This window comes from Chiloscyllium plagiosum, unplaced genomic scaffold, assembly GCF_037043375.1.
Source record: "Chiloscyllium plagiosum isolate Xiang-an unplaced genomic scaffold, Cpla_swu_hap1 HiC_scaffold_2, whole genome shotgun sequence".
NCBI lineage: Eukaryota > Metazoa > Chordata > Chondrichthyes > Orectolobiformes > Hemiscylliidae > Chiloscyllium > Chiloscyllium plagiosum.
The window spans coordinates 100,722,351-100,741,301 of record NW_028270140.1 but is presented as its reverse complement, the minus strand read 5'-3'; the positions used below and the strand labels follow the sequence as shown (position 1 = coordinate 100,741,301).

Genomic DNA, 18,951 nt, shown 5'->3' with positions numbered 1-18,951 from the left:
TTTGATTACTGAAGTATCCATTTGTTGTTCCTTCATTCTGTTATTTAAACAATCCTATTTGCATTGCATTGGAATGTCTGAATTCTTTAAAGTACTGAAATGAAGAAATACAGACTTGTGTTTTCAGTCCTTTAGACATGTTATGGATTAAAGATCCATCTCATTTCACTTTCTAAAACAAATTTTGTAGCCTATACAGTTGGGGCTGCCTGTATATGTCTTTGCAAACTTACCAGAATTCATCTTTATCATTGGACCTCCAATTCTTGTATCGTTCTTCATGGCATTTCCAAATTATCTATTCTCAATGATGAGAGGATGTTTTGGCAGTGTTCTATGATGGTACAGACTATCTTTTTATCATCTATGCACTGCTGTTTTGCCACTTGAATTTTATTATATGATTGATGGTTTCGTTGTGAGCAATTCCTCTTAATCTCGCCATAGTACAGCATTCAAAGAGAGAGGTATCAAGTCTTAGGGCAAAGTATATTATCCAAGCCTGGTTCAAAATAAGGGGATTAATTTACATGTCTGCTGCAGTTTCAAGGTATTTTTTATTCTGACACAATCTATAAATTAAATGAAATTTGAAAACTTGGTGATAACTACTTTTGCTTCCATTTGACTTTATTTTGTTATAACGCAAGTCGCAACTAAAAGCCATATTTATTTGTTTGACAGGCAAGTGAATGATGCAACAGTGAGTGGGAATGTATGTTATGTGCAAGGTGCAAGGAATTTTTAAGAGGACTCAGAGAGGCTAAGAAAGTGGGTAAGGACAGAGCAGATAGAATTTAATGCAAATAAAAGTAGTTATTCCCTTTGGTAGATAAAAGAGAAAAGAAGTATTTCTTAAATGGTGAGAGGTTAAGAGGTTTTCATATCCAAAGAGACCTGGTGTCCTTTTTAATGAGTCACAAAAAGCTAGCAGGTAGGTGCAGCAAGCATTTAGTCTGAAAACAGTGTGAAATTAGAATTTGTTGCAAAGGGATTCAAGCTCAGGAATAAAGATGCCTTTCTGAGGTTGTACAGAGCTTTGGTGAGACTGCACTTGATGTTTTGTGTATAGTTTTGGTCTCCACATCTGAGGAAGGTTATACTTACCATAGGGGGATTTACTTATGAGGAGAGATTGAAGAAACTGTGCCTGTATTCTCTGGAGTATAAGAGATTGAGGAGTCACCCCACTGGAATTTATTGCTGTAGAATAATGATATTATAGGGTAGGGTTTTTTTTCTTAAGTCTCTGTTCAGCCCTGATCTAATTGAATGATGTCGCAGGCTTGAAGGGCTGAATGGTCTATTCCTGCTCCTATGTTCCTGAAAGAGATCTTATTATTAGTACAGCATGCATTGAAAATAAAATAGTTTCATTCATGCATGCAATCATGTTTTATGTCCCAGACCTATAAAGACAGAATTTTGTATTTAGCATGCAAATAGAATTAAGGAGAATCCAAAGGGTTTTTACAAATATATTAAGGACAAAAGGGTAACTAGGGAGAGAATAGGGCCCCTCAAAGATCAGCTTTTTTGTGGAGCCACAGAAAATGGGGGAGATACTAAATGAATATTTTGCATCAGTATTTACTGTGGAAAAGGATATGGAAGATATAGAATGGAGGGAAATAGATGGTGACATCTTGCAAAATGTCTAGATTACAGAGGAGGAAGTGCTGGATGTCTTGAAATGGCTAAAAGTGGATAAATCCTCAGGACCTAATCAGGTGTACCCGAGAACTTTGTGGGAAGCTAGAGAAGTGATTGCTGGGCCTCTTGCTGAGATATTTGTATCATCGATAGTCACAGGTGAGGTGCTGGAAGACTGGAGGGTTGGACCGAAGGGTCTGCTTCCCTGCTGTACATCTCTATGACTCTATGAGGAATTATTATCAGGAGTGAGTTTGAATTGTAACAAAGGACTTGTTCTTTTCCATATTTAGACGACAGTACTAAATGCCTCAGGAAATTCTACCAAGTTTTCAAGGCAAACATCCTTCGGGTATCAAAGCCGTGACAGCTAAAGGCAGCGAAATAATAACCACTCTAAAATGCAAGCAACTGCTCTTGTGTACACTGAAGAACAAGTTGAGCGAGAATATATAATTGGTCCATGCGATATTGACCATGTTAACCTGACTACCGTCCCTAATGGAATAAGAATGTGTTTGTGATCAGAACATCTTCAGTGGTTCTTTGTGTTTTTGTATGTGACAAATGTCCATGAATACATTAGGTACTGTGAGATGGCCAACATTGAATCTTAATCTGAAATGTCAGTTTAGTCTACACTTGGTACAAGGTGTCAACCTGGAAAAAGGGTTAAAGCTACTCTCTAAGCAAATACCTGAGGTACATTAGTAGTTTGTTGTCACTTCAGTTGCTTGCTATTGCCCACTAGTGAAGCTGCCCCTGCTTTTCATGTTTAACATTTTCTCCAAACAATGAACAAGTGATTGGGAATAACCAAGTTGAGCATTATTTAAAAGTTTATCATATTCTGTTGATCACTTTCTGCCAGAAGTTTGAAAAGTGTATTTAAATCACATCGGAGACAGCCTGTTGCACTTTGTTAAAACAGTCAGTTTTAGTGTCAGTACTCAGCCTAGACTTTGTCTCCTTAACAACTGAACGCTGGGCTAATGTCCCTTATTTGACACCTAATTTGTGTCATCAGGAGGAATGGGAGAAGGAGGTAAGATGAGGAAGAACAATACCTGGAGTAGTGAGGGAACTGCTGAAGTTCTGGATTTATTATGGTCATGGTGGGGTTTCAGCTGCTGACAGGATGTGTCAATTTCCTGTGTATCATGAAGTTACCAAGAACTTTGGCTTATTTTGAAAACAATACTTTCATGATTGGCTGACTGCATTGGTAATCAGAAATACATTCCTGTGCCTGTAGCCAAGTACCAAATTAATCTCTCTACAGCAGTGTCTGGTATTTGAGATGCCGAGGCACACATTATTTTGGGCGTATAGCATCTGCCTGTATGCCATCTGATCAAGAATACATGGTGGTGGTGCTGCATGTTTTAGTGGAAAATAATCTCATTTCCCAACATTGATAATCTGACCAACACAATGTGTACTTTAAACACAACATCTTCAGGGTAAGATGACAATGAAACATTTTATAATATCAGAGGAAATCCTAACTGTGCTTCACAGCAAAACCTTTAGAGTAACAATAACTTACACACTAAAACTTCTAGATTTTAGTGTCAATCTGTGTTTAATCCAAGTTATAACTTTAAATCAGATTAAGAAGAGTAATGGTGATAAAGTCAGATGGTTCACCATCAAAATCATTTAACTGAAGTAACATAATAGGTGAAAATTCTTTTTTGAAATTGCAACATTAAATTTCTATTTACCCAACATGTGATGTATAGTTTATATTACTAATGAGTTTTATATCATTCAGTGTGAAATATTTTAAAGATGTTCGACTAAAACCTTTCATTAGGAGAAAGTGAGGACTGCAGATGCTGGAGATCAGAGCTTAAAAATGTGTTGCTGGAAAAGCGCAGCAGGTCAGGCAGCATCTTTCCTGAAGAAGGGCTTATGCCCGAAACGTAGATTCTCCTGTTCCTTTGATGCTGCCTGATCTGCTGCGCTTTTCCAGCAACACATTTTTAAGCTAAAACTTTTCATTGCAGTGCTCTGAACAAAAATGAACAGTGATTGGTGACAATTGGTGTATGTCAGAGTTGAAACAAACATGATCTTGATTCAACAGCACTTCCCTTTTCTAAACACTTTACATCTCATTTACTAATTGACTATCTCGTTGATTCTTTGTTATTTGAAATATTACCATGTTGACCTAGAGAAATTTTATTGCACTTTAACAAAAGCACTTTATTTGCAACATAAACACGGTCTCAGTTTATGCTTGCTGTTTCCAAGCTTTCATAATACTGACCTTGAGTCAAACATGTGACAGAAAGTGATGAGTTGATATGTGCAGCTGTTGAACTTGCACCATTCAGACAGCATCACTGAAACATAATATTAGAATGATGATATTCACTGGTAGTTGCACAATTTTCAGTTTAATTTAACTTCAAACAGGAGTCTGTGCCAACCTGCACAATGGCTTGGACATTCAGGCTTATCTCTCCACACCCTTCCCCCTCCACATTCCAAATAAAGGGCTTTTGCCCGAAACATTGATTCTCCTGCTTCTTGGATTATGCCTGACCTGTCGTACTTTTCCAGTGCCACACTTCTTGACTCTGACTCTCCAGCATCTGCAGTCCTCACTTTCTCCTTAGGCTGCTAGCTGTCAAGTAACATGTCTCCAATTAATTCAGTATATTTCGAAGACCACAATATCAATTTTGCAACATCCCTCATACCCAGAGGAAAACCAGAGGTGTCATAATGGCAGAAATTCCCTCACATAGTAACAGTAACAACAAAATCTACCACTTCTGTGGACTTCAGTGTCCGAAGTGGATTGACATGAGAATCCATGGAAGATGAGGAAATCATTAATAGCTTTCATATACTCAAATAATGAGGAGTCAGTATCATAATTCATGCTGCACAGAGGCCCAGATCCAGCGAAAGAGAAACTAACAGCATCCTTTTATATTCAATGTATTACCATTAAAATTCTCGATTTAAAAACTTCGTTGGATTTGCCATGTCAATGCTATGGCAAATGTAGCAGGTAGGATTCCTGCAGTGAGTAACACACTTCCTATATAATCATACCCTGTCCACCACTGACAAGATACAAGTCAGAAGTGTACTGGAGTATTCTGCATTTGCCTGGATGGTTACTGCTTCATAACACAGTTCTGACAAAGTAGTCCATTTGATCAATCTCATTCTCTCAAGCCCCCATTTGCCAACTTAAACATTCACTGGCTCAGTGTAGCTGGAGTATGTAGCATCTACAAAAATACACTGAACAATTCACCAGGTTTCTTTAAAGCATTTTCCAAACTGAAAAACTCTTCTACTAAAAGGGCACAGGCAGCAGACACATGGGAACATCATAAGTTCCCCTCCAAGCCAAACACCAACTCGAATTGAACCTGTATTGTTGTTCATGCACGATGACTGAGTCAAAACCCTGGATGTCCCCTCTGGACAGTGTTACCCACAGAATATTCACTGCAGCACTCTATCGTCTTCTCAAGAGCTTTAGGGATGTGGCCCAGATAGTGAAGCTGACATTGAATGAATGAATAAATAAAAACTTGCATTGATTTTTAAATTTTATGCCTTGAATTTCCAAATACATACTCATCTATAAGTAAAATATTTCTATAGGACATGCATTCATCTACCTGGGAATCGTTTAAGTAACTAAAATTCCACTTTGTATTTCTTTAACAGGGAGCAAAGAAGCAAGATTTATCTAAATCATCGAAACAAGGAGTCAGCATGAGTGCTCAAACACCAGAGGTAGGAAAACTAACAAACTTGTTGAATTTACAGCGAAGTGATTAGTTAGGAGGTGAAGGTAAAATGTTGTAGGGGAGATTTTTGTTGACCTGCTGGATAGCCTGACACTGGTGATTCTTAATTTTACAGGAAGCCTCCAAAGAAATGGCTGTCACTGGGTTTGCCATCATATTTAGGACAGTGGCTCATTCTCAGGGCTGGCATTTCAAAGCCTCATCAGCGCCTTTACAAATGGCGGGCATGCTCAGGCAGGCTGGAGACTTGCTGCATTCAGCAAGGAGGGAGAAATATCTTCAAAATTGATTTGATCTGGCCTATTGCTGGAGGGAAATCCATAGGGCAGCAGGTTCGCCTTTCCTATCCACGTCCTCCTGTTTGATTAAAACATAATCCCCCTACTGATCTCGTTAGTGACCTCCTTGTGCAACAGAGACATGGCCAGCTGTCAACAAAATGATGACATCTTAACAACAATGTTCTTATTTATTCCATTATGTATTTGCCTCACCCCTTAAGCCCTCCCATCAGTAAAAATCATCAGTAGCATGGCATGGTCTAGGAGCTGACCTACTGCAGCTTCACATGACTTTACTGAAGCCATGCTGTGTTCCCCCCTTCTACAAGCTGGTAAGAATATCCCCTTTAATTCCAGCAACACGAGGGGTCTTGTGCTGTTTTGAAAATAATGAACAATATGTTGAAATGAAATATGAATACATTTGCACAATAGTATGAATAGTTTTGGTTCAATGTTAGGAAACATTTTTACCAACTTTTACCAATTGAGCTACCAAAACATGGGAAACCTACTTGCTAAAAACATGTAGGATTCATTAGTCATTTATAGCTGTTGGTCTTTTTATCTGTTATATTAAGTTTAGGTATAATTTACAAAATGTAACTCCCTCATGCTACTTTAACATTGTAAACCACAAAGTTATTGACTTTCTTGCATAGTTAGTGAATGAAGTAGCTGAACATTGAGCAGTAAGCATTATGCAGATAGCTTCTTACTGGAAGCTTCAGTTTACCAAATTGATCCATGTTATAAATAGAGGAAGTTTCTGTCTGAATTATCTGCTTTGCAAGAGGCATTTAGCCTCCAAGCAGCATTGCTAAAATCGGCTGTCTAGCTGTCCTCATCATTGTGCAGTATACAACATTGCTGCCATGTTTCCTGATGCACAAAATTGTGATGACACTTTTTAAAAAGTACTTTATTGGCTGCAAAACGCTTTGGTATATTTGCAGCTCATGAAAGGTGTTTCTATAAATGCAAGCTTTCTTCCCTTTGTGTATTAGCAAGCAGTTTGTAGAAGCTGATTCACCCTTTAAGCTTCAGACTTTATTCAGCAGCAGCAAAATCCACTATTCAGTTTTATTCATTTTTTTGGGAATGTCAAAGTCCACTTGTATTCATAAATGATGTGTCTTGATTGCATCGATTGAAGAGTATATTTGTGAGGTGTATCTTGGGAGTTGGTTAGCTCAGATGCTAGATGTGTGTTTTGCAATACAGAGTAATGCTGGTTTAATTGCCACACCAGCTGAGATCACCATCAAGATCCTGCCTTGTCAACTTCGCTTTTCACCTGAGGTGTGGCGATCCTCAGGTTGAACTCACCACTAGTCATCACTCTTCCTGAGAGAACAATTCTACAGTGTTCTGGGGCTTTGCTGACTATTACTTTACAGATAGAAGATGCAAACCAAACGCTGTACCTATCCTGGGAGTGTTTGATGGGAATAATGTAGAAGCAGCTTTGATTTGTATCAAACTCTGTGCAGTATCTGTCCTGAGAGTGTTTGTTTGAGGGATACAGTGTAGGGGAAGCTGTATTCTGTATTGAACTGTGAGCTGTACCTATCCTGGGAGTGTTTGATGGGCTCAGTGTGGAGCGAGCTCTACTCTGTATGTGACCCTGTGATTTGTTTGTCCTGGGAGTGTTTGATGAAGACAATGTCAAGAGAGCCTTACTCTGTACCTAACTCTGAACTGTCTCTGGCCTGGGGGTGTTTGTTGGGGACAGAGTAGAAAGAGCTTTACACTGTATCTAACATTGCGTTGTACCTGTCCTGAAAGTATTTAATGGGGACACTGTAGAGGGAGCTTCATTTTGTATCGAACTCCATGCTGTACCTATCCTGGGATTGTTTGATGGGCACGGTGTGGAACAAGCTCTACTCTGTATCTGATCCTGTGCTTTGTTTGTCCAGTAAGTGTTTGGTGGGGATTGTGTTGAGGGGCCTTTACTCTGTATCCAATCCCCATGATTGTACTTGTCCTGGTGGTATTTGGTGGGGACAGTGTAGATGGAACTTCACTCTCTAACGAATTGTGTGCTGGATCTATCTTGGGATGGTTTGGTGGGGAGAGTGGGGAGCAAGCTTTACCTTCAGTTTAAAAGGGATATCTGGTCGGCATGGACAGGTTGGACCGAAGGGTCTGTTTCCATGCTGTACATCTCTATGACTCTATGACTCTAATAGAGTTCCAAATGTCACATGCGCATAGGCAGCTAAGCAAGGATCGGGGTAATTAAACAGGAACCAAATTAGGGACTTTGACAAATTTCCTTTTTAATGTAAAAACAACTTTAACAAAACATACAGTTGTGATGAATAAGTAAGAAATGTGATTTTGCTCCATATCCCCTGCCCCCACCCTGCCCATCCGCCCAGCTCTCCAGCCTGCACATGTGGCTTTCATATGTAATCCCAGCTTAAACTATGACATTAATTGAAAATTATATTTAAATTGCTGGGATAAATATCAGTAAAACATTTCTGTAGATTATTTTCTCAAATGCTGCAGAGAGTTTACATTATCAGGAAACCAAAAACTAATTGTGAACCAGATTTACACCAATTATTGAAAGTATGCAGCATTATAGGCCAAACCAAATCCCCTCAAAATATTCAGAAGATAGTCTTGACCCTAACTTTCTCTTATTTTAAAGGTAAATGTTGTTGTCGTTCTGTTCGCCGAGCTGGGAATTTGTTGCAGACGTTTCGTCCCCTGTCTAGGTGACATTCTCAGTGCTTGGGAGCCTCCTGTGAAGCGCTTCTATGATGTTTCCTCTGGCATTTATAGTGACTTGTACCTGCCGCTTCCGGTTGTCAGTTCCAGCTGTCCGCTGCAGTGGTCGGTATATTGGGTCCAGGTCGATGTGCTTATTGATTGAATCTGTGGATCCAGATTCAATCAATAAGCACATCGACCTGGACCCAATATACCGACCACTGCAGCGGACAGCTGGAACTGACAACCGGAAGCGGCAGGTACAAGTCACTATAAATGCCAGAGGAAACATCATAGAAGCGCTTCACAGGAGGCTCCCAAGCACTGAGAATGTCACCTAGACAGGGGACGAAACGTCTGCAACAAATTCCCAGCTTGGTGAACAGAACCACGACAACGAGCACCCGAGCTACAAATCTTCTCCCAAACTTTGAAGGTAAATGTAAGGTGTTGCATTCCAGATGCAATTCGATTGGTCAAACTACCAGATTTAAAGCAAAACACACTTTATTTACCCACTATAGCTAAAACACAACAAAAGAAAGAAGCAGATGGAATAACTTAACTGTGTTGGAAAACTTGACAGAATAATCAGTACGGTACCTATTAACTGTTTCAATATTGTAACATTCCAAAAACACATCCTTGGCAAAAGGTAAATTCAGAAAGCAGATTGCCTCACATGCAACTCCCGCAGCAGGAGACAACCCCCAGCTTTTGGCTGTAATCAAGAGAGGGAAGAAATAGCTTCTACTTCTTCAAGACCCCAACAGCAACTGCTGAAAGCTAAACCTAAAATCCCTGGCTCTATGCATGGGAGCTTGACCACACCCATTCATGCTGCTTCTATTGGTTCAACATATTAAAAAAAAACGCAAGGCTTCGCAAGTTGTTTATCTTCTCATCGACTTCTCAGTACATGTCCCCCAATTTCTCTCTAAAAGAAACCAGGACAAACAATCCCTTGAAACCACAGCATCGTCACAACAGTCATTATGAATCCATAACCAGATGTAAATGTGTTTAAAATGAGTCATTAGGTCGTTATGATTCAAACAAAGGCAAACATTGCATTTCGGGCCTGCCTCATCTGTGGCTTGCCAACAGAATGAATGAGTGAAACATTGTACACTGCAGAGGCTGTAATCTTTTGACAGCCTGAGATTTTAAGAAAGCAGCTGAAATCCATTTTAGTTCGGAATTATTATAGTTTTTGAATGATATAGAGAAGCCTGATCGACCAATAGTTTCTGTTTTCTTGTATCTTAACTTTAAATGGAAATGTTAAGTGACCTTCTGGAGTGTGTGAGGTAAAAAAAATTCTCAGACATATTCTGGACGTGCTTAAAGCTAGTTTGATGCTCAGTATGTTAATAACTCACAAGTATTTCAGATAACCATAATTTCTATTGATGTAGTGTTGTTTCGATTCAGAGAAGCATCCTAAGATAAGATTAAAATTACTGCAGATGCTGAAGATCTGAAATAAAAACTGAAAGTTCTTGAGAAACTCGAGCAGGTCTGCCAACACCCCCAAACAGTAGCTACTCTGTAGGAAAGGCTGTACATCAACAAATAGTAGGGGCATGTAAAAGAATAGAATAATAATTACAGATTATTTTAATCTTCTTGTTGATGGGTTAACCAAATTGGAATAGGTCGCTATGATAACAAACTCTTAGAATGCATTAGCAAGAGTTTCCTAGAGCAATCTGTCATGAAGCCAACCGGGGAGCAGGCTATTTTGGATCTAGTAAATGAAGCATTTTTAATAAATGACCTCCGAATAAAATAGTGATAATAACATGATAGAATTTAATGTTTAGTTTGAGTGAGAAATTTGAGTCAGAAACAACTGTATTTAACTTAAATAAAGGGAATCACAATGCAATGAGGATAGGGCGGATAGATTAGCAGGAATAACAGTAAGCTAGTAGTGGCCGACATTTAAGGAGGTGATTCATGACTTCAGCAAAAAATACATCACAGTAAGGAGGCAAGATTATAAAAGAGAGACAATCTAACCATGGGCTAACCAAGAAGGTTAAAGAGAGTATAAAGTTGAAAGAAGAAGCATATGAAGATGCAAAAGTCCTGAAGATTGGGATAAATTCAGAATCAAGCAAAGAAGGGTTTAAAAAAACAGAGGAAGTAAAAAATACAAGGACAAACTAATGAAGAATATAAAACCTGACAATGAGAGCTTTTTAAAATACATAAAAAGGAAGAGAGAGGTCAAAATGAACATAGGCCTCTTAGAAAATGAATTTGGAGAGATGGCTTTGGGGAATAAGGAAACGGCAGAGGGGTTAAACAGACATTTTGCATCAGTCTTTGTGGTGGAAATAATTTGAGCATCCCATTAACACTAATGAGTATGTGGGAGGAATTAACTACCGTCACCATCACTAAAGAAGTAATATTAGAAAAAACTAATGTGGTTATAAGCGAATATATCCCTCAACCCTGATGGTTTGCATCCTAGAATCCTAAAAGGTGTATCCACAGAGATCGTGGATGCATTGGTTTTAACTCAATAGATTCTGGAGAAGTACTAGGCGATTGGAAAACTACTAATGTGACAACCCTCTGCAAAATGGGAAGCAGCAAAAACAAGTTATTATAGAAAGATTAGCCTAACGTCTATTGTTGGAAAAATATTGGAATCAGTTATTAAGGAAGAAATAGCAGAACATTTGCAAAATCACAGTTTGATTGAGAAGAGTCAGCATGGCTTCATGATTAAAAAAAAGGTGCCTAATTTGTTAGAGTTTCTCAAGGAACTCGCAACCAAAGTGGATTGGAAACAGCAAGTAAGGATAAGGAGTTATTTTTCAAGTTGACAACCTGTAACCAAAGGGGTTCCACAGGGACCAGTGTGGGGACTGCAAGTGTTTAGAAGATATATTAATGACTTGGAGGTAGGAAACAGATATACTGTAGTTGAATTTGCAGATGACACAAAAATAGGTGGAATGGAAGTTGTGAGAAGGATATAAACAGTTTAAAGAGAGGTATTGGTAGGTTAAGTAAGTGGCCAAAAAATTAGCAAATGGAGCACTGTGTTGGAGAATTGTGAAACTGTTCATTTTTTGAAGGGAGAACCAAAGAACAGGGTATTACAGGAGAACCTTGATTATCCAAACGAGAGGGCTGGGCAGTACTTTGTTCGGATAATCCATTATTCGGTTAATCAATTAAATGCCTTTCTTCTGGGGCTCGGAGTTTTTAAAGTCTGCTCCTCGTTCAGGAGGTAAGGCAGCATTTCAGCGTGCGAGACCCCACACCCAACACCGCCCCCAGAACCCCGTCGAACACCCCCGCCCCCGAACCTCAAAACCATTCAACACTGACCCCCCACGCCCTGCCCCCAATTATGTCCAACACCGTCCCCACGCCTGCCCCCACCCCCCCAAACTCAACTCATCCAACAACACCCCCCTTCCCCCAAACTTGTCCAACACCGACCCCACTTCCCTCAACCTTGTCCAAAACCGAGCCCTCCCTTCGCCCAACCCTGACCAACAGCACCCCCGCCTGCCCCCGCTCCCCCAACCCTGTCCAACAACTCCCCCGCCTGCCCCCGCGCCCCCAACCCTGTCCAACACTGCCCCCGCCCCCTAACCCTGTCCAAAACCACCCCCCACTCCCCAACCCTGTCCAACACTGCCCCCGCCCCCAACCCTGTCCAACAACACCCCTGCCTGCACTCGCCCCCCCAACCCTGTCCAACACCAATCCCGACCCCGCCCCCAACCCTGTCCAAAACCACCCCCACCACCCCGCTCCCCAACCCTGCCCACCGCCTGCCCCCGCCCCCCCAACCCTGTCCAAAACCACCCCCGCACCCCCGCTCCCCAACCCTGTCCAACACCGCCCCCGCCCCCAACCCTGTCCAACAACACCCCTGCCTGCACTCGTCCCCCAACCCTGTCCAACACCAATCCCGCCCCACGCCCCCAAACCCTGTCCAAAACCACCCCCGCACCCCCGCTCCCCAACCCTGTCCAACACCGCCCCCGCCCCCAACCCTGTCCAACAACACCCCTGCCTGCACTCGTCCCCCAACCCTGTCCAACACCAATCCCGCCCCACGCCCCCAAACCCTGTCCAAAACCACACCCACCCCCCCCACTCCCCAACCCTGCCCCCGCCCCACAACCCTGTCCAACACCACACTCGCCTGCCCCCGCACCCACAACCCTGTCCAACACTGCCCCTGCCCCCCAACCCTGTCCAAAACCACCCCCCACTCCCCAACCCTGTCCAACACCGCCCCCGCCCCCCAACCCTGTCCAACAACACCCCTGCCTGCACTCGCCCCCCCAACCCTGTCCAACACCAATCCTGAGCCCTCCCCCAACCCTGTCCAAAACCACCCCCCACTCCCCAACCCTGTCCAACACCGCCCCCGCCCCCCAACCCTGTCCAACAACACCCCTGCCTGCACTCGCCCCTCCCAACCCTGTCCAACACCAATCCCGAGCCCGCCCCCAACCCTGTCCAAAACCACCCCCACCCCCCTGGTCCCCAACCCTGCCCAGCGCCTGCCCCCGCCCCCCCAACCCTGTCCAAAAGCACCCCCGCACCCCGCTCCCCAACCCTGTCCAACACCGCCCCCGCCCCCAACCCTGTCCAACAACATCCCTGCCTGCACTCGCCCCCCAACCCTGTCCAACACCAATCCCGCCCCACGCCCCCCAACCCTGTCCAAAACCACTCCCAACCCCCACTCCCCAACCCTGCCCACTGCCTGCCCCCGCCCCCTCAACCCTGTCCAACACCTGCCCCCGTCCACAACTCTGTCCAACACCACCCACGCCCCCCGCGCCCCCCCACTCCACAACCTTGTCCAACACCACCCCCAACCCTGTCCAACACCACCCCTGTCTGCCCCCGCCCCCAAACCTATCCAACACCAACCCCGCCTCCAACCCAGTCCAACACTGCCCCCGCCCCCAACCCTGTACACCACCCATGCCTGCGTCCACCCCCAAACCTGTCCAACACTGACCCGCCTGTCCCAGCCCCCCCAACCCTGTCCAACACCGCCCTTCCTGCCCTCGCCCCCCAACCCTGTCCAACACCGCCCTGCCTGCCCCCGTCCCCCAACCCTGTCTAACACCACCCCTGCCTGCCCCCACCCCCTCAACCCTGCCCAACACCAGCCCCGCCCCGACCCTGTCCAACACCACCCCAGCCCCTGCCCGCCCAACCCTGTCCAACACTGCTCCCGCACCCCCAACCCCGTCAGCACCATTCCCGCCTGCCCCCACCCCCTCAACCCTGCCCAACACCAACCCCACCCCCAAACCTGTCCAACACCACACCTGTCCCCGCCCTCACCCCTGTCCAACACCGCCCCCGCTCCCCCAACCCTGTCCAACACCGCCCCCGCTCCCCCAACCCTGTCCAACACCACCCCCGCCCCCAACCCTGTCCAACACCACCCCTGCACCCCGCTCCCCAACCTTGTCCAACACCACCCATGCCTGTCCCCGCCCCCTCAACCCTGTCCAACATCACCCCCGCCCCCAACCCTGTCCAACACCGCCCCCGCCCCCGGCTCCCCAACCCTGTCCAACACCAAACCCACCTGCCCCCGTCCCCAACACTGTCCAACACCGCCCACGCCCCCCCCCCGCACCACCCCCGCTCCACAACCTTGTCCAACACCACCTCCAACCCTGTCCAACACCATCCCTGCACCCCCAACCCTATCCAACACCAACCCCGCCCCCAACCCAGTCCAACACTGCCCCGCCCCCCCCAACCCCGTCAGCACCATTCCCGCCTGCCCCCACCCCCTCAACCCTGCCCAACACCAGCCCCACCCCCAAATCTGTCCAACACCGCACCCGCCACCCCGCTCCCTCACCCTGTCCAACACTGCCCCTGCGCCCCCAACCCTGTCCAACACCGTCCCCGCCTGACCCTGCCCCTAACTCTGTCCAACACTGCCCCCGCCTGACCCCGCCCCCAAACCCTGTCCAACACCACGCTGCCTGACCCCGCCCCCCCAACCCTGTCCAACACCGCCCCTGTCTGCCCCACCCCCAAACCCTGTCCAGCACTGCCCCTGCCCCTGCCCCCCCAACCCTGTCCAACACCAACCCGCCTGCCCCCACCCCCCCCAACCCTGTCCAACACCACACCCACCTGCCCCGCCCCTAACCCAGTCCAACTCCGTGCCCCGCTCCACAACCTTGTCCAACACCACCCCGGCCTCCCCTCACCCCCCCAACCCTGTCCAACACCACCCCGTCTGCCCCCGCCCCCCAGCCCTATCCAACACCAACCCCGCCTCCAAACCTGTCCAACGCCACCCCCACCTGCCCCCGCCCCCCAACCTTGTCATCACCACCCCGTCCATCACTACCTCTGCCTGCCCCCACCTCCCAACCCTGTCCAACACCACTCCTGCCTGCCCCCACCCCTCAACCCTGTCCAACACTGCACCTGCCACTCCGCTCCCCCAACCCTGTCCAACATCACACACGCCTGCCCCCACACTCCCAACCCTGTCCAACACCGCCCCCACCTGCTCTCGACCCCCAACCCTGTCCAACACCGCCCCCGCCTGCCCCGCCCCCAAACCCTGTCCAACACCGCCCCCGACCACCCAACCCTGTCGAACACCACCCCCGCCCACCCAACGCTGTCCAACACCACCCCCGCCCCCAGCCCTGTCCAACACCACCCCCGCCCCCCCGCTGCCCAACCTTGTCCAACACCACCCATGCCTGCCCCCGCCCCCTCAACCCTGTCCAACACCACCCCCGCCCTCAACCCTGTCCAACACCGCCCCCGCCCCCCGCTCCCCAACCCTGTCCAACACCACCCCCGCCCTCAACCCTGTCCAACACCGCCACCGACCCCCACTCCCCAACCTTGTCCAACACCAGCCCTGCCTGTCCCCGCCCCCTCAACCCTGTCCAACACCACCCCCACCCCCAACCCTGTCCAACACAACCCCTGCCCCAAACCCTGTGCAACACAACCCCTGCCCCCTGCTCCGCAACCTTGTCCAACACCACCCCTGCCTGCCCCCGCCCCCTCAACCCTGTCCAACACCTGCCCCTGTCCACAACTCTGTCCAACACCACCCACGCCCCCCACGCCCCCCACTCCACAACCTTGTCCAAAACCACCCCCACCCTGTCCAACACCACCCCCGCCTGCCCCCGCCCCCAACCCTGTCCAACACCACCCCTGCCTGCCCCCACCCCCTCAACCCTGCCCAACACCAGCCCCGCCCACGACCCTGTCCAACACTACCCTAGCCCCTGCCCGCCCAACCCTGTCCAACACTGCTCCCGCCCCCCCAACCCCGTCAGCACCATTCCCGCCTGTCCCTGCCCTCTCAACACTGTCCAACACCACCCCGCCTGCGCCCGACCACAACGCCGTCCAACACTAGCCCCGCCCCCAAATCTGTCCAACACCACACCCGTCCCCACCGCCAACCCTGTCCAACACCGTCCCCGCTCCCCCAACCCTGTCCAACATCACCCCCGCCCCCAACCCTGTCCAACACCACCCCTGCACCCCGCTCCCCAACCTTGCCCAACACCACCCATGCCTGTCCCCGCCCCCTCAACCCTGTCCAACACCACCCCCGCCCTCAACCCTGTCCAACACTGCCCCCGCCCCCCGCTCCCCAACCGTGTCCAACAACACCCCCGCCTGCCACCGCCCCCTCAACCCTGTCCAACACCAAACCCACCTGCCCCCGTCCCCAACTCTGTCCAACACTGCCCACGTCCCCCCGCGCCCCCCCGCACCACAACCTTGTCCAACACCACCCCCAACCCTGTCCAACACCATCCCCGCACCCCCAATCCTATCCAACACCAACCCCGCCCCCAACCCAGTCCAACACTGCCCCCGCCCCCAACCCTGTCCAACACCACCCCTGCCTGCGTCCACCCCCAAACCTGTCCAACACCGCACCCGCCACCCCGCTTCCCCACCCTGTCCAACACTGCCCCCGCCCCCCCAACCCTGTCCAGCACCGCTCCCGCCTGACCCCGCCCCCAAACCCTGTCCAACACTGCTCCCGCCTGACCCCACCCCCCCAACCCTGTCCAACACCGCTCCCGCCTGACCCCGCCCCCAAACCCTGTCCAACACCACACTGCCTGACCCCACCCCCCCAACCCTGTCCAACACTGCCCCTGTCTGCTCCGCCCCCAAACCCTGTCCAGCACTGCCCCCACCACCCCGCTCCCCCACCCTGTCCAACACTGCCCCCGCGCCCCCAACCCTGTCCAACACCGCCCCCGCCTGACCCTGCCCCTAACTCTGTCCAACACTGCCCCCGCCTGACCCCGCCCCCAAACCCTGTCCAACACCACGCTGCCTGACCCTGCCCCCCCAACCCTGTCCAACACCGCACCTGTCTGCACCACTCCCAAACCCGGTCCAGCACTGCCCCGCCTGCCCCTGCCCCCCTGATCCTGTCCAACACCACCCCAGCCCCTGCCTGCCCAACCCTGTCCAACACTGCTCCCGCCCCCCCCAACCCCATCAGCACCATTCCCGCCTGCCCCCACCCCCTCAACCCTGCCCAACACCAGCCCCACCCCCAAATCTGTCCAACACCGCACCCGCCACCCCGCTCCCCCACCCTATCCAACACTGCCCCCGCGCCCCCAACCCTGTCCAACACCACCCCCGCCTGACCCTGCCCCTAACTCTGTCCAACACTGTCCCCGCCTGACCCCGCCCCCAAACCCTGTCCAACACCGCCCCTGTCTGCCCCACCCCCAAACCCTGTCCAGCACTGCCCCTGCCCCTGCCCCCCCAACCCTGTCCAACACCAACCCGCCTGCCCCCACCCCCCCCAACCCTGTCCAACACCACACCCACCTGCCCCCGCCCCTAACCCTGTCCAACTCCGTGCCCCGCTCCACAACCTTGTCCAACACCACCCCGGCCTCCCCTCACCCCCCCAACCCTGTCCAACACCACCTCGCCTGCCCCCGCCCCCCAGCCCTATCCAACACCAACCCCGCCTCCAAACCTGTCCAACGCCACCCCCACCTGCCCCCGCCCCCCAACCCTGTCCATCACCACCCCGTCCATCACCACCCCTGCCTGCCCCCACCTCCCAACCCTGTCCAACACCACTCCTGCCTGCCCCCACCCCTCAACCCTGTCCAACACTGCACCTGCCACTCCGCTCCCCCAACCCTGTCCAACATCACACACGCCTGCCCCCACACTCCCAACCCTGTCCAACACCGCCCCCACCTGCTCTCGACCCCCAACCCTGTCCAACACCGCCCCCGCCTGCTCTCGACCCCCAACCCTGTCCAACACCGCCCCCACCTGCTCTCGACCCCCAACCCTGTCCAACACCGCCCCCACCCGAGCTCGCCCCCAACCCTGTCCAACACCGCTCCCGCCTGACCCTGGCCCCCCAAACCTGTCCAACACCGCCCCTGCCTGCCCTGCCCCCCAAACCCTGTCGAACACCGCCCCCGACCACCCAACGCTGTCCAACACCACCCCCGCCCCCAGCCCTGTCCAACACCACCCCCGCCCCCCCCCTGCCCAACCTTGTCCAACACCACCCATGCCTGCCCCATCCCCCTCAACCCTGTCCAACACCACCCCCGCCCTCAACCCTGTCCAACACCGCCACCGACCCCCACTCCCCAACCTTGTCCAACACCAGCCCTGCCTGTCCCCGCCCCCTCAACCCTGTCCTACACCACCCCCACCCCCAACCCTGACCAACACAACCCCTGCCCCCCGCTCCGCAACCTTGTCCAACACCACCCCTGCCTGCCCCCGCCCCCTCAACCCTGTCCAACACCTGCCCCTGTCCACAACTCTGTCCAACACCACCCACGCCCCCCGCGCCCCCCACTCCACAACCTTGTCCAAAACCACCCCCAACCCTGTCCAACACCACCCCCGCCTGCCCCCGCCCCCAACCCTATCCAACATCAACCCCGCCCTCAACCCTGTCCAACACTGCCCCCGCCCCCAACCCTGTCCAACACCACCCCTGCCTGCCCCCACCCCCTCAACCCTGCCCAACACCAGCCCCGCCCACGACCCTGTCCAACACCACCCCAGCCCCTGCCCGCCCAACCCTGTCCAACACTGCTCCCGCCCCCCCAACCCCGTCAGCACCATTCCCGCCTGTCCCTGCCCTCTCAACACTGTCCAACACCACCCCGCCTGCGTCCGACCACAACGCCGTCCAACACTAGCCCCGCCCCCAAACCTGTCCAACACCACACCCGTCCCCACCGCCAACCCTGTCCAACACCGCCCCCGCTCCCCCAACCCTGTCCAACATCACCCCCGCCCCCAACCCTGTCCAACACCACCCCTGCACCCCGCTCCCCAACCTTGCCCAACACCACCCATGCCTGTCCCCGCCCCCTCAACCCTGTCCAACACCACCCCTGCCTGCGTCCACCCCCAAACCTGTCCAACACCGCACCCGCCACCCCGCTTCCCCACCCTGTCCAACACTGCCCCCG

General features: G+C 50.4%; 1 protein-coding gene across 2 annotated transcripts in view; it reads left to right on the top strand.

The window, feature by feature from the left end:
- The window catches only part of cast (calpastatin), a 218,472-nt gene that overhangs the window by 23,416 nt on the left and 176,105 nt on the right, over nt 1-18,951 (top strand). For both annotated transcript variants that reach the window (XM_087999011.1, XM_043709721.2), the window contains exon 2: nt 5,359-5,427. In XM_087999011.1, coding sequence (XP_087855137.1) covers nt 5,359-5,427 — 69 coding nt within the window. The remainder of the gene's footprint in view (nt 1-5,358; nt 5,428-18,951) is intronic.